Source organism: Myripristis murdjan, chromosome 3 (genome assembly GCF_902150065.1).
Source record: "Myripristis murdjan chromosome 3, fMyrMur1.1, whole genome shotgun sequence".
In the NCBI taxonomy this organism is placed as follows: Eukaryota; Metazoa; Chordata; class Actinopteri; order Holocentriformes; family Holocentridae; genus Myripristis; species Myripristis murdjan.
The window spans coordinates 33,987,528-34,002,196 of NC_043982.1; the positions used below are offsets into that span (position 1 = coordinate 33,987,528).

Consider the following 14,669-nt stretch of genomic DNA (forward strand, 5'->3'; position numbering starts at 1 on the left):
CCCAGCACACCACCACATAGACGAGGGCGCTCGCCACAACAGACTGGTAGAACATCAGCAGCAGTTTATTGCAGATGTTGAAGGACGCCAGCCTCCTGAGGAAGTACAGTCGGCTCTGTCCTTTCCTGCACAGAGCCTCAGTGTTGGCTGTCCAGTCCAGTCTATCGTCCAGCTGCACTCCCAGGTATTTGTAGGTCCGCACCATTTCCACACAGGCACCGTTGATGCTTATGGGCTCCGGGTGAGGCCTGGTCCTCCTGAAGTCCACCACCATTTCTTTTGTCTTGGAGGTGTTCAGGTGGAGGTGGTTGGAACCACACCATGCTACGAAGTCCTGGATGAGTTTCCTGTACTCCTCCTCCTGTCCACCGCTGATACATCCCACGATGGCCGTGTCGTCCGCGAACTCCGAGTTGTACTGGAAGTCCGACGTATACAGGGTGAACAGGACTGGAGAGAGCACAGTCCCCTGCGGCGCTCCTGTGCTGCTGATCACAGTGTTTGACCTGCAGTCCCCCAGTCGCACATACTGAGGTCTGCCTGTCAGATAGTCCATGATCCATGCCGTCAGGTGTGAGCCTACTCCCATGACAGTCAGTTTGTGACCAAGCAGCTGGGGCTGGATGGTATTGAAGGCACTGGAGAAATCCAGAAATGTGATTCTCACAGCACCACTGCCCCTGTCCAGGTGAGAGAGGGATCGCTGTAGCATGTAGACGATGGCGTCCTCCACTCCCACCTTCTCCTGGTACGCAAACTGCAGAGGGTCGAGGGCATGGCTCACCTGCGGTCTCAGATGGTGTAGCAGCAGCCGCTCCATGGTCTTCATCACATGTGACGTCAGGGCGACCGGCCTGAAGTCATTCAGCTCTGCAGGACGTGGCTTCTTTGGGACTGGGACGATGCATGATGTTTTCCACCGCAGTGGGACCCTCCCCTGCTCCAGGCTCAGATTGAAGATGTGCTGCAGAGGGTCTCCCAGCTCTGACACGCAGGCCTTCAGCAGTCGTGGGGATACTCCATCCGGACCTGCAGCTTTGCCGGGGCGAAGCCTGCTCAGCTCTCCACACACCTGTAGATTTTTTTTTTTTTTTTTTTTTTTTTTACCATAATGAGTTACTTAACTGATTTGGAGTAATTAATAGATTGCAAGACTGATTGTGATTGCTGGCAGCTATAGTAATTTGTATCAGATAACATTTTGAGTGTAACCCTCCCAACCGGCTGCCACATCAGTTTTAACGGCACTGACAGACGCCAGCAGGAGGCTCTTTTCAGTACCAGGTGTCAGGTCCTGTTCCTCCTGTCACTCCACACTGTCTGCATGCCATGATCAAATGACTTATCACTTCTAGCTGCCTGTCTACATCGTTTGAATCAATTCCTCAGAAGAAAAGGAAGTGCTGACTCTCACCTTCCTTCCTGTGAAGCATCAGCTGGTCAACATTATCTGCCTAAATGGATGGGAGCTTGATTCAATTCACTCAGAAGGTTTTGGTTGGAGGTTATGATCCGGTGGCAAACTGTGTAACTATCCTCTCTGTAGGTGGGGAAGCCTGTAATCAGAACAATATTTTGCTCCTCTCCATTATCTGTGTGCATTAGTTGTTTGTTTGTTTTCCGTTGTTTATGTTTTCTTGTTTGAGACCCACATGCTTTTTTCACGACTCTTACTATTTTCTTAAACACTTGTAACAGGTGCCATCAATTTACCCAATTAACAGACTCCTTTGTGTTGACAAGATACTTCATCTATTAAACTGGTAATTATGTGTTTGTCACTGTTATGGTACCTGGAACCTGAATCAAGCTGGTAAGCATATACATAAATATGACTGGATTTAACCACTAAGGTACTGCTGTATAATTACTTTTTCCAACAAATTCCAAAAAAACATATATGCCTCCTCATTTCAGAGGTTGCACTGGTTTCCAAACATCAGCAGACGGAGGTGAACCTCAGCACATCATCCTACAGCACTTATCTGTTCATTTTTTTTTTTTTTTTTTTCAGAATATTTTGTGGAGAGTCTGCAGCAAATTCCTGTTAACAAAAACAAAACAAAACACAAAAAAACATTCATTTAAGCCACTGAATTTTTTTCAGTTTGGATTTTCAAATTAAAAGTGGCATTGTTGGCCTCTGCTGTTGTCATCTGCAGAGGATAATCACTCTCTGACCTGAACGCTGTTAAAACAGCTGGCCGTACCTACATGTTTCACCTGGCAGATGTATGCAGTCTGTTATATCTGTCTGTTATGTACACTCGCTGCATACTGAACAGTACAGTCAGTATTCTGTACTGCACTTTGGGTATCCTAATTTGAAAATTGTGACTTAGTCTTTTAGTGAGTTTTGTAAAACAGAAGATAAACCTGGAAAGCTGTGCGCAGTAAAGGAAGTACAGGCTGAAAGGACAATATTACAACTACTAGATGATGTTTCATACGTTCACTTCAAAGAAATGTCACCAAAAGTTTGACGTAATATTCAACCTCTCCACTGCCTTCACATCACAAGTCCTACCTGGCCCCAAATGCTTTCTTTTCTTGTAGTCCTGCAGCCAGGCACCCCCACCACCCCTCTAAATAAATAAATAAAACAATAGGAAGTATACGAAAGTAGCCAAAGCACTGAATCTATTATTATTATTATTATTATTATTATTATTATTGTTGTTGTTGTTATTATTGTTCTTATTTGACATTCAAAACAAGATAATTGGGGTGAAGAGGTAGACTGATTGATAGCTCTATTTCAGATGCTTTACAAGGTCCACAGAAAACAAACACACGCATAACAAATAAAAAAAAGAACAATCATGAAAATATAAAAGCCCAAAGGGGTGGTACCATTTCAGACAAGATCGGACTTAAATCACCCTGCATAATACCAGTTTCCACCAGAATAGCCACAGCTCTGTAAATCATATACAACTTCTAATGAGTATTTACCAAGACTTCACTGATGTGACTGACTGAGCTGTCCTACCTGCACATACGGTACATTCAAACATAAGTTTTCTGATTAAAGCCTGGCAGGTATAGGTGCAGTCATACTGACAAACGTTTGACCAGCATTATGAAATCTAGGCACAGACAAAAGCATTCTCAGTGCATCATTGAGTGCCATTTTATGTTTCTGCACTCTAGCTTTTCTACACCTACACCACGAGGGGGCGGTATACAGTGGCCAGCAGGAAACAGTATCATTTATCATCAGCGTTGGAACAGATTCAGTGTTGTAGAGCGACACTACATGGGCAAAACATTATAAAGTCATCTGCATACATTAGATGATAAATAATAGTTTTACCAGTGACCAAACCTGTTTTACAAGCATTTAACTGCAAGGAGAGCTCATCCATACAGGTTAAACAGGTAAAAGAAAAAAAACCCCACCAAAATAGTATTGGTTCAAAAATCGGTTCAAAATAGTATTGTCCCATCTGACCTGCATAGTTTGATGGGCATACCAATAGACAAGTATTGTCACTAGATATTGTGGCGCACCTCGAAGACTGATTTTAGAGGGTGAGGGGCAGCTGGAGGAGTCTGGGCTGGCTGCAGAGAAACACCTGTCATGCCTCTTTTGGAGATTTCTATGCCTGAAAACCCAAATAAATACTAACATCTGCCAAAAATATTGACTATTGGCTGCTTCAGTCCAAAAATATCTGTATCAGCCAACAAAAAATCCTATCAGTGGAAGTGATGCCACTATGGCAGGTGTTCATGTGCTGCATATATTTCTTGGCTTTTCAAACAAATGTGGATCCACACTAGTCTCCAGGAGATGGCAGTAAAACTCCACTCCAAATAAAACACAGAAAACTGCAGAAGGAGTGGGGAATCCTTCAAAATACCTGGCACTCCATCGATTTATGTTTTGCCCTGCTATGTTTTATCAGTGCATAACTTGTGAAACTGTAATAAATAATGACATGACACTTAAAAAAAATCAAGTCATGTTTGAAAACTGTCACTTAAGTTTTGTCAGCCAACTCTCAGGTAGTGTTTTGTAGGTTTTTTTTCTATCATTTCAGTGCAAAGAAAAGTGTCCCGGAAAACCCACAATCCCACATTGTCTCAGTAAAGTGCTCAATTCATGTCTGTTTTCTGATTTTAAAAAACATCAGATGTTTTATGGCACAATATAGAAACTTTTAATTTAAAAAAAAAAAGTGCTGACCATCATGGAATTTCAGTGTTATGACTTTAAATATCAGTTTCTGTCTCGCAAAAATGACTCGACAATTGGCAGAAACTGTTGTGCTTACCTTGGTCCATCTGTTGTGCCTACATCATCATGGCATGAACATTTTCAAGATACAAGGATGCTGTTTTGGCAGTCTCAAGGACAACTTTTAGGAAGTCAAGCTACATGAAGAATCACTGCTTCACTGGTCTACAAATTGTGTGTTGATGATTGATCATATGCTACTAAACAACCAAATTTCTCCACCATGTCCTCCAAAGACATCTTACCGTCTGCTTTTTGCATGCATCATTACCTGATTGATAGTGGAATAATTAGGAATCACTAAATTGTCAATGTAGGAAGACCTTTAGTTTTAACTTTGGTGGCACAATCTGAGACACTGGGTGCATGTCTGTTCATGGGAACCTTTTTCAAGTTTAGCAGCGGAAGGACGGTGCATTCAACACATACACACAACAGAAAAACAAAATTGCTACTTTGTAGTTAGCCAGACAAATGATCAAAACCTATTTTGTAAGCAAAAAGAAACCACCATCTTATGATACCCATGTCTGCTTAATTATGACATCTGGTAAAATAACTGGATAAAATAACTAGATTTACCTACCTATCTGCAGCATTGTTTTAAGTATTTGCAAGGTGATTTCCATACTGTATTAAAACAAATGGAATAATAATCTAAGAGTCTAAAATAGTATGATATTCCTTGTAAAATTGTCATAGTGATCAAAGTATATGAAAATTGCTAAAACATACAAAAATATTTAATTATGGCAAAAAAGTAAGGAAAAATAAACCTTTCAAAAGACCCTAATTTAACAGATGACAGGGTCAAGCTCTCTTTTACATTAACTGTGTGTGTGTGTGTGTGTGTGTGTGTGTGTGTGTGTGTGTGTGTGTGTGTGTGTGTTTATGATATTATTAAATTGTTTTTGTTTACCTCCATGTATCGTGAGGCTATAAAAAGGGGCCAAGTAAAAACTTGACTTGAACCACAAGTCAGAGGACAAGATAGATTTACAAATTATAGAGCAGACCAGCGCCCCCATTTCGCAGAAGAAACATAAACTAATTATACTGTGATAGTCCTTCACTTCCATCAGTGCCTGATCCCTCATTTCCAGCATAATATCAAAAGCCGCTATTGCAGCAGGTAATCAAGGATGGCTGGATGTAACCCTTGTCATTCAGGCAGTTCCAGGTATGAGATGGAAATAGAGTATTATTGCTTAATCAAAATGGGCTTATATGAAATTGTGATGGAAAAAATGTTCTCATCTTGACTCACTGAAAATTATCTCAGTGTGATTTTTCTTATTATTCAAATAATCTCATTTTCAGTCAATATTCAGGAATGTTTTCTAGAGTGACATTTCAATTTCTAAAACTGTCACTCATTTTCAGTCAGATAAGATTCAGGGCGCCAGGGCAGCTCACCTGGTAAGGCACGTTCCACACATCAAGTGTGTCTGGGTTTGAATTTGGCCCAAACCCTTTGCTGCATCGCGTCCCCTCTCTCTTCCTTGCCCCTCTTGTCTCTCTCTACTGTCACTATCAAATAAAGCAGAAATGCAAAAAAAAAAAAAAAAAAAAAAAAAAAAAAAATCTGGAGGAGGGAAATAATGCAGTGAGGTCAAATACAAAGTGATGTGTGATTTTGTATTTGACTCAGGTATAACTAGGTAGGTGTAGGTGTATGAAGAGCACATCTCCCTCCTGTTACACTTTGATCCAGTGGTGGAAAGGGTACTACAAATTGCTACTCAAGTAAAAGCACTGTGACTTTGCTAATAGTTTACTTAAGTAGAAGTTATACTGTAAAAACTTACTTAAATAAAAGTAAAACATAGCTCATTTAAAAAGTTCTCAGAGTAAAAGTTACTGAATTACTTTTTCAGAACAGTAACAGTGTTAGGTGTCTTTTCCATGCATTTATAAAGGGATGAGAGAACACGGCTCAAGCTACATCCTCTTAAAGGTGCATTGTGCAAAATTGTTGAGGGTTGCTTCAAGTGAGGAGCCTGTAGACTCAGCTGAGAAATGTGGAGTAAACATATGATATGATGTCTGAGTTACATGGTTCTCATCCTCAGGCCAACTCACTGATACAGTATGATTCCCATTTTACCATACTTATAGCACATTTTTTTCTTCAAACTTGCAACTTTGAAGGCTGAGCGTCCACTCAGGCTGAGGTTCTCCCAAGACTCAGTGTTCTACACCTGGAGACACAGAGTTAAATACACATCACTTCGTTCACACCTCAGCATCACGTGTAACTTCTAATCCTGCGGAGATCAGGCCAGGCTCTTCAGGACCATGAAGATTATCCGTGGAGGGAGAGGATGGAGCAGTGCCTGACCCTGGCTGGATTGCTAAGTTTCCCCCTAAAGTAATCCCTAGAAAGGGGGAAACTACAAGATCTTTAAGGTTGGCAACAGTGGAAGTCTTGAGTAAGGGCGAGGTCAAGAACCCGGGCCAGAACCCAATCCAACTCAATAGCAAAATCAGATATTGTGTGATTATCTTGCCACAGCTGGAAGAGCTCTCTCCCTGCCTATGGCAGAACTGCAAAAAAAAAAAAAAAAAAAAAAAAAAAAAAACTTGTTCAGAAAAAAATTCTGAAAAAAATCTATCTGGGGAATTGCACCTTGTAAAATTTGCCTCCCACACCATAATGCCCCATTTCTTGTCTCTCCCAGACAGCAGAGTTATGACATCAGCTACCTTAGTTTGGTCAGTGGGGAATAAACAGGATTACAACTGGAAGACAAGTAAGCACTGTGAGAGGAATGACTAACTTGACATGTGGACTCATGGAGCAGGGCTGTGGACATATTGGCGGAAAGATTTAGGTACTTGCCAAAAACGTGAAAATCCTGTCAGTGCTTACCAAGCACAGATCTCTGACTTTCCAAGACAGTCTTCAACTGTCAAAATACACTCCAGCTAAAGAGCCAGAGAATCCAATCCAACCAAGCAAAAGTATCAAAACAGAAAGCAGAATTTAAAAAAAGAAAAAAAAAAAAAAACATAGGGCTGAGACCAGAGATCAGAGACAGGATCAGGGAAACCACTGGGACAATGTGGCAGATTTTAACTAACAACAGACAGGTGTAAGCAGCTAATGAGAGGAGTGTAGTGAAGTGAGTGTAGGTGACTCAGGTGGGCTGGCAGATGATTGGCTGTGAAGTGGCTTCAGGATGGTGGAGGTGAGGCAAAGCAGGGGAGCAGAGCGGGAGCAGAGAAACCAGGAGACTGGGTTGAGGCGGGGAGGGACAGAGACATACAGAGCAGGCACACTAACAAACTGGACAAGCACACAAAAAAAGGTACAGTGGGATAAGAAATGAGTTGGGAGAGACAGAGAAAAAGAGTTGGCAGGGATCTCAATGGACCCTGGCTAGATTCCTGATTGGATTCCTTAACTCAGAGAGCATCTTCATATACAACACAGACACATTCAAAACAACCCTTATGGCAAACAGAGATTAGCCTAAAGACGGAAAATCCATGCACCAGATTAGACCTGCCATTTAGTATTCCACTAGATATCTAAAATATACCTTTGAATCAGCAAACACGGCAGCAATTATCTGTACAATCTGCAATCCAGCCTTAATGGGTAGCAGCAACCCTCATTGTCAGTGTTACAGTATGTTTTTATAGTTCTCATATTTATTCATCATGATATGCTGTTATTCGTCAGAGAGGAGCATAAATACAGGAATACAGATTTTTTTTTTGTTTGTTTGTTTTTTTGCTGTCTAACAAAGACGCACTGATGAGACCGTGTATAAATGGAATGTGGATAAACTGTATCTGGATATCACATGCATAAGAGATGCATAACATGTCAAGCATAAATGGGGTGTTATTATTAACATACATCTGCACAAACCAGGCCTGCCCTATCTCCTTTATAGCTAAGCAGCCCAACATGAATGACGCATGTTCCGTTTGTGATCAGGCCTTTCATGGACCATGTCTCACTGCAGTTGTGACGTTCTTCTAAAATTACTTTAAAAAGACCAAAGGCAGGCTCGTAGACAGTCAGGCAAGAAGCAGGAAATCATATAGGCAATCAGCCCAACAGTCAGACTAGCATGCAAACCTGTCTAAAACAGGCAGACAGAGCCGAAACAGGCAGGGGGTATGTACTAGGTACCACAAGGAACACAGCAGAATGATCTGACAGGGAAGTGACTGATTATGGCACACAGGACACTAATAACACAGTGAGATCATTAGTGTGAAGCACTAGTGGAGAGGCAAGAGCACAGTGGGCAGGAGGGAAACACAAAAAGAATTGCCTAGGCCAAGGGAGAGAGAGAAAGCCATGGTGAGGTCAGATAGTCTGTCATTCTACAATGTGAAAAATGAATAACATTATAGCTTATAAAGCTCTTAATGGCTTGGCTCCTCAGTACATGTCTGACTTGCTCGCTGATTATAAGCCAATCAGGCCTCTCAGGTCACCAGGCAGAGATTCTGTAGCTGTACCGAGAGTCAGTGCAAGGTTGGCGAGTTTGTCTTCAGTGACTGTGGCCCTGATCTCTGGAACAAACTGCTTGGTGACCCGAGGTCCATCACAACCATGTCAAGTGTTCAGAAGCAAACTTAAAATAATTCTTACAATTACTGCCTCTGTGTGTGTGCCTGAGTGTGTGTGTGTGTGTGTGTGTGTGTGTGCTTTACACGCACGCACGCACGCACGCATCCGTGTGTGCATGCTTGTGTGTGTGGTGGCACTGTTTCTCATGCAGTTGGTTACATGTGCCCATGTGATAGTGCACGTGGGCATAAACACATGATAGTGCTATTTGGTTGTGTTGATGTTTTTGTGTTTTTAATTGCTGTGTGGTGTGTCTGATGTATGCTGGACGCATGAATCACTGCAATTTAAAAAAGGTCATATTCTTATACTATGTTGTTATTATGTTACCTATACACTCATGACTATAGCAACATTTTTATGTTTTGTCTTTCAATGTAAAGCACATCGAGCTCACTCGCTCAAAATAAATACATAAATATAAATAGATAAATAATATTGCTAGTGGCATTGCCATTGTCAGTAATGGTGCTAACATGGCACCAAACTAGGAAACTGAGAATATTGTTGTAAAGGGACTATATCTTCATTGTGGGTGATGATCATTATAGAAATTCTGTTCTCAAAGACGACTGACAGAATATTTAATGCCATTTATTTCAATGCAAATGTCCTCAATTGCATCTAGACGTGCAATTTGAACAGAGACATGTCATGAAAAGAAAAATATATGTGGCAGGAGAGATACTTCCCACACAGCCCCACTTGCCAGTTATGAACCATATTCAACCTTCGCTTTGTTATCTTTGTTAATAATAAATTTTACACCTGCAGGACTTGACAACAATTCAACTGTGCAATATCCATAGGTATACTTTTTCATGCTTATTTCTGTATTTATTGGCGTGGTCTTTGGAGGATTAATGCACATATTTAGACATCATGCACATGCTTTTTTAAACTTTGTACACAATGCACAGCCTAAGTCTTATTTCTTGTTCTACTTCTTATGATGTAATTCTTCTCTTGAGAATTTGAGCAGCTGCTAACTGACCCAGTTTCCCCTGGGGGATCAATAAAGCATTTCTGATTCTGATCTGATTAAGCTTTAGTTGTGTTATGATTTTGCAGGCATATAGAAGTCGCAGCAAAGTGACAGTAACTGTGCAGAGGATTTTGGTCCTCTTTCCACCCCTAACACGAGCCAACCAATAGAAACTGAGTAGCGCGTCGTATAGCTGGTCAGCATCACCTCCTCCTCCTCATTCATGTCCCAGTTTTGGATAGGAGTCACCATGCGCTCCGGGTGCTTATCGCTGTCTGTGGGGTTTCTGTTGTGGACCCCGGCGTCCAGCAGCAACCGCTCAGAGCAGCTCTTCACTGGGAACTGGTCGGAGCTGGTCGGTGTGAACAGCAGCTCCGGGACAGAGCCGCGGACGGAGCCACCGCGCGCGCCTCACCGTCCATTTTCTCCGTACACCATGGTGCTCCTCGCGCTGCTCATGACCCTGCTCGTTGCCGCCACCGTGCTGGGCAACGCGCTCGTCATCCTGTGTTTCCTGGTGGAGAAAAGACTCAGGAACAGAGGAAACTTTTTCTTTCTAAATTTGGCCATAGCGGACTTTCTCGTCGGTATTTTGCTCTCTTCATATTCCCGTATTGTCTCTCATTTGTTGTGTACAGCTGCCCATGCTCCATAGGCTAGATCTCGATTTTTTATTTTTATTTTTATTTTTTTATTTTTATTTTTATTTTTTTTTTTTTACTATTGTTGTTAGGATACAGCCGGAGGTGAACCCACTTAATTTTAGTTTATTGGAGGCTCACATAGCCTACTTTTGTATGACATAAATTCAAGTGGTCTATAGGCTGCACATTATAGTAAGCAGCATGCAACTGGAGTAAGGTAAGCTAGACTGTCAGACATAGGGTCATTTAAGGATAAATGCTGAATTTATACTTTTCTCAAAAAAAAAAAAAAAAAAAAAATCATTGTTTTTGTTTTTCACACTGGTGACATTGATGGTTGCCATTGCCATTATCTCCGCTTAATTTAACATTGCACCGGACTGGACGCATGTATTCGTTTTTTCTCTTTTGGTTAAATTGTTATATTTTCATTCATTTCCACGATTTCCTAGTTATTTTGTCAATCTGTCGTCACGCTAATCACTGCTGTTGCAATGCTTAATAAAGAGGAGGGGAGACTGTGATCACCAGTCATTGATAACAATAAAGCAGACAACCAGCAACCAAAACCCAAAATCAGTCCCCCTATTTATGGAAAAGCGTGCTTCCCTCGTTTAAAGACCCACAAACCGGGTGGGCTCGGTTTTTACACCGTTATAGTCTTCATACAACAGCTGCCAGTCTCACAACGTGGTCAACTTCACCCCCCCCACTAGCCTGCATCCCTGTCAGCTGTATTTTACCATACCTCTCAGTTACAGCCTGCATTTCTGCTTTATATGCTTCTCTTAACATCCTCTGTGTGCTCCAGTCTACATTCATTCATGTTCTTATTCATTTTTCCTCTGTAGTCTTATCATATCATTTTGTTGCTGCAGTGGCTGGATATCCCCACAGGGATTAATAAAGCATGATGAGAATCTCTCTCATCTCTTGTGTGCCACTCAATACAGCCTGCCATTCCTCACATGAACAGCATGATGTGCATGAATATGTTTATAGTATTATTATTATTATTATTATTATTATTATTATTATTAGTTTTAGGAGTAGTGCTAGTAGTAGTAGAAGTAGTAGCAGTCGTTGCTGATTTAATAGCATACTATTTGCAATATATTGGGTTTTTAAAACACATTGCATGTCATTGAGGTGTTTTAGTGTCCAGGGGTGTAAAGGCTGTTCCAGAAGCTCTTCCACACTGAGAACAAGGAAATTCTGGGGAACATACTGTATCCTTGAATTTTTTCAAGTGGAAAGTGTGTGTGTGTGTGTGTGTGTGTGTGTGTGTGTGTGTGTGTGTGTGTGTGTGTGTGTATTTGTGTACCTATTTCCATTGAGAAAGATATTAGTATCCGTTCTTTTCCAGCGGGATTTTGCATCCCAGTGTACATACCATATGTCTTAACTGGAGAGTGGAGGATGGGCAGAGGGCTGTGTAAACTGTGGCTGGTGGTGGACTACACACTCTGCACAGCATCTGTCTTCAACATCGTCCTCATCAGCTTCGACCGCTTCATGTCCGTCACCAAAGCTGTAAGGGAAGCCTTTTATGCTCAGTGAGCAACCGTGCACTTTCACGCAACACATAGGCTTCTCAAATGCACATGCAAGCCAGCTAAATTATAAATATGTAATTGATATGAAATGATTCTGTTGGTCGATTTGTGCATTTGGATAATTGTAATGAATGATTTCATACTGGCTTTCAGAGCTCAGTGCTGTCAAGCCTAAATTAAACCTGAGAGCCTTTGTCAAATAGGGATATATGATATATAGAGAGAGTTTTCATTTAAAATAGGATGTGATCCAGCCAATGTTGTCCACTTCTGATAAATATTGTTTGACTGATTATATTTCTTGCCAGTTGATGAGCTTTACACTGGTTGTCTTTGGGAAGCTCTTAACCTAAATGTATTCTAACGAGCCTACAGACTGAGATTTGGTCAAATTCCATGTCAGTGTTTGCGAAAAATAATGTGTTTCAAGTTTTAGTGTCCTCTGATCTAAATGCTGTTTCAAGGGCTTTTCTACTCTGGCAAGGATGAAATTCTGGAGGAAATACTTTAATACTTGAAAGTTCTTGATATTAAAATGGGCACAGTCAATGAAGATTGTCACAAAATACCAGGTATATGGGAGCTTAAGGCCAAAAATATTTGCAACAGCCTCCAAAAACCCATTTTGATCAGACGTAGATGATACTAGCCAACAAGGGGTTTTTGGGTCAGTACTGAACAATGCCAGCAACAAAAAAAAACATTTGACATTTGACAGTTTATCTTTTCTCCACAGCTCAGCTACCAGTGCCAGAAAGGCATATCTCGTGGAGCTGTGCTAAAGATGCTCAGTGTCTGGCTGGCGGCCTTCCTTCTCTACGGACCGGCCATCATCAGCTGGGAATATGCCACCGGCCACAGCGTGGTGCCCGATCATCAGTGCCATGCCGAGTTTTACTTCAACTGGTACTTCCTCATGACCGCCTCTATGTTTGAGTTCTTCACGCCTTTCATCACCGTCACCTATTTCAATGTCAGCATCTACTTGAACATCCGCAGAAGGAACCTGATGAGAGGCGATGACAGGATTGGCAATGAGGGAGGGACGCCACCAGCTGGAAGAAGGGTATCAGAGATGGAGGAGCTGAGTGGAGGAGCAGAGGGAAGAGGCGCAGGAGGAGTCCAGCAGCAGGTCTTCTTTGTCCGCACTGTTGCAGCTGAGGGCCGCAGAGTGAGGATTGCTGAGGCCTCCGTCAGCAGACCAGGCAGTTCCCGCATTCCCGCTGCTTGTAACGCGACAAAGGTGGTGAACAGCAGGGAACGTGGGAGTCCTGCGGGGTCCGAAGAGCTCCCACCGCTCCAAGTGGGAGAAACGGTGGAAAACTTCCAGAATGTTCCTGCCGCTAAACTTTATCCCACTGAACACCATCAACCTCCAAGGGGTGGACACCGCCGACGCTTAGACAGCCGGCTCCGCCTGTCCAGGGATAAGAAGGTGGCCAAGTCCCTGGCAGTGATTGTGTGTGTGTTTGGTCTTTGCTGGGCGCCATACACCCTGCTGATGATCATCCGGGCAGCCTGCCATTCAAGGTGCATTCAGCACTACCTGTATGAGATCTCCTTCTGGTTGCTATGGCTCAACTCCTCTATCAACCCGGTACTCTATCCACTGTGCCATACCAGCTTCAGACGAGCCTTCAGTAAAGTGCTCTGCCCCATCAAGGCCAAGATACAGCCACAGTATACGGAACACAATTTCTAGTTTGACCTCAGGGCAAATTGATTTTTATTACCGACCATGCCATGGGAATAAAAGGTCACGATGAACAATGACATTGGATTCTTGAATTAATGGGAAAATTGCTATTAAATAAAAAACAGATGATGTGATGTCATGCTGAGATATTTCCAGTGCAGCTACTATGGAGTTTGATGGAGGAAAGTTTGTCAGCCATCTGAAACGTCAACGGTAAACGTCATATTTTGATGGCAGTCCCTCGGAATCAAAGGGCTTCTTTCCAGACTCAAGATTTTGCATATTTTGAACAATCATAGGGGGATGAATCCATCGTATCAGGCGTAGCAGCCTCAGTAAATCAGAAAGCAATGCATTGACAAAACGAGATGCATTTTGACTGAGAGCCAAGACTCTTATTCTCAACAGAAAAACAATACCATATGATCACCTTCGCTTTCTCCTGCTACACCTACAACCCACAGCTGAGTGAAGGCAGACAGGCAAGCTCTCTCGATGTTTTCAAAAGATAATCTCAGACATGGGGGAAATCACCGACTGAATGTAGAGGCTGATGAAGCAAAAGAAAATCACAACACTTTACACAGCACCAAAATAACTCCTGGAATGCATTCATGAATTTCTGAGCATGAGGATGGATTTTTTTTTTTTTTTTTTTTTTTTTTTTGTAATGGTTGTTTTTAGTGGGTCTCAGTAGATAGGAGGTACCATTGGAATTAACAAGGACAACACTGACCGGGACTTCATAACACTATGTGATAACAACTATCGGAGTGAAAAAGATTTCTCCACAGTATCAGCTGTATTGCAGTATTAAGATGTATTTTGTTTGATTACAGCCCTGGATAATTCCGTGTTTGAACTGTGGACATTGGTCCTGCCTTGGATTACATGTGGATCCATTCAAAACCTTGGTTTCTTTATCATTCTTGGACTTTTCTCATTTTACTT

The 14,669-nt window shown here is 42.0% G+C and overlaps 1 protein-coding gene across 1 annotated transcript; it reads left to right on the forward strand.

Annotated features, from left to right (window-relative positions):
• The first annotated feature begins 10,072 nt into the window (after positions 1-10,072).
• Positions 10,073-13,724, forward strand: hrh3 (histamine receptor H3). The gene is made up of 3 exons (XM_030048214.1): positions 10,073-10,409; positions 11,833-11,999; positions 12,759-13,724. Exons 1-3 carry the CDS (start codon positions 10,073-10,075, stop codon positions 13,722-13,724), a joined length of 1,470 nt encoding a protein of 489 aa, XP_029904074.1.
• Positions 13,725-14,669: the final 945 nt, after the last annotated feature.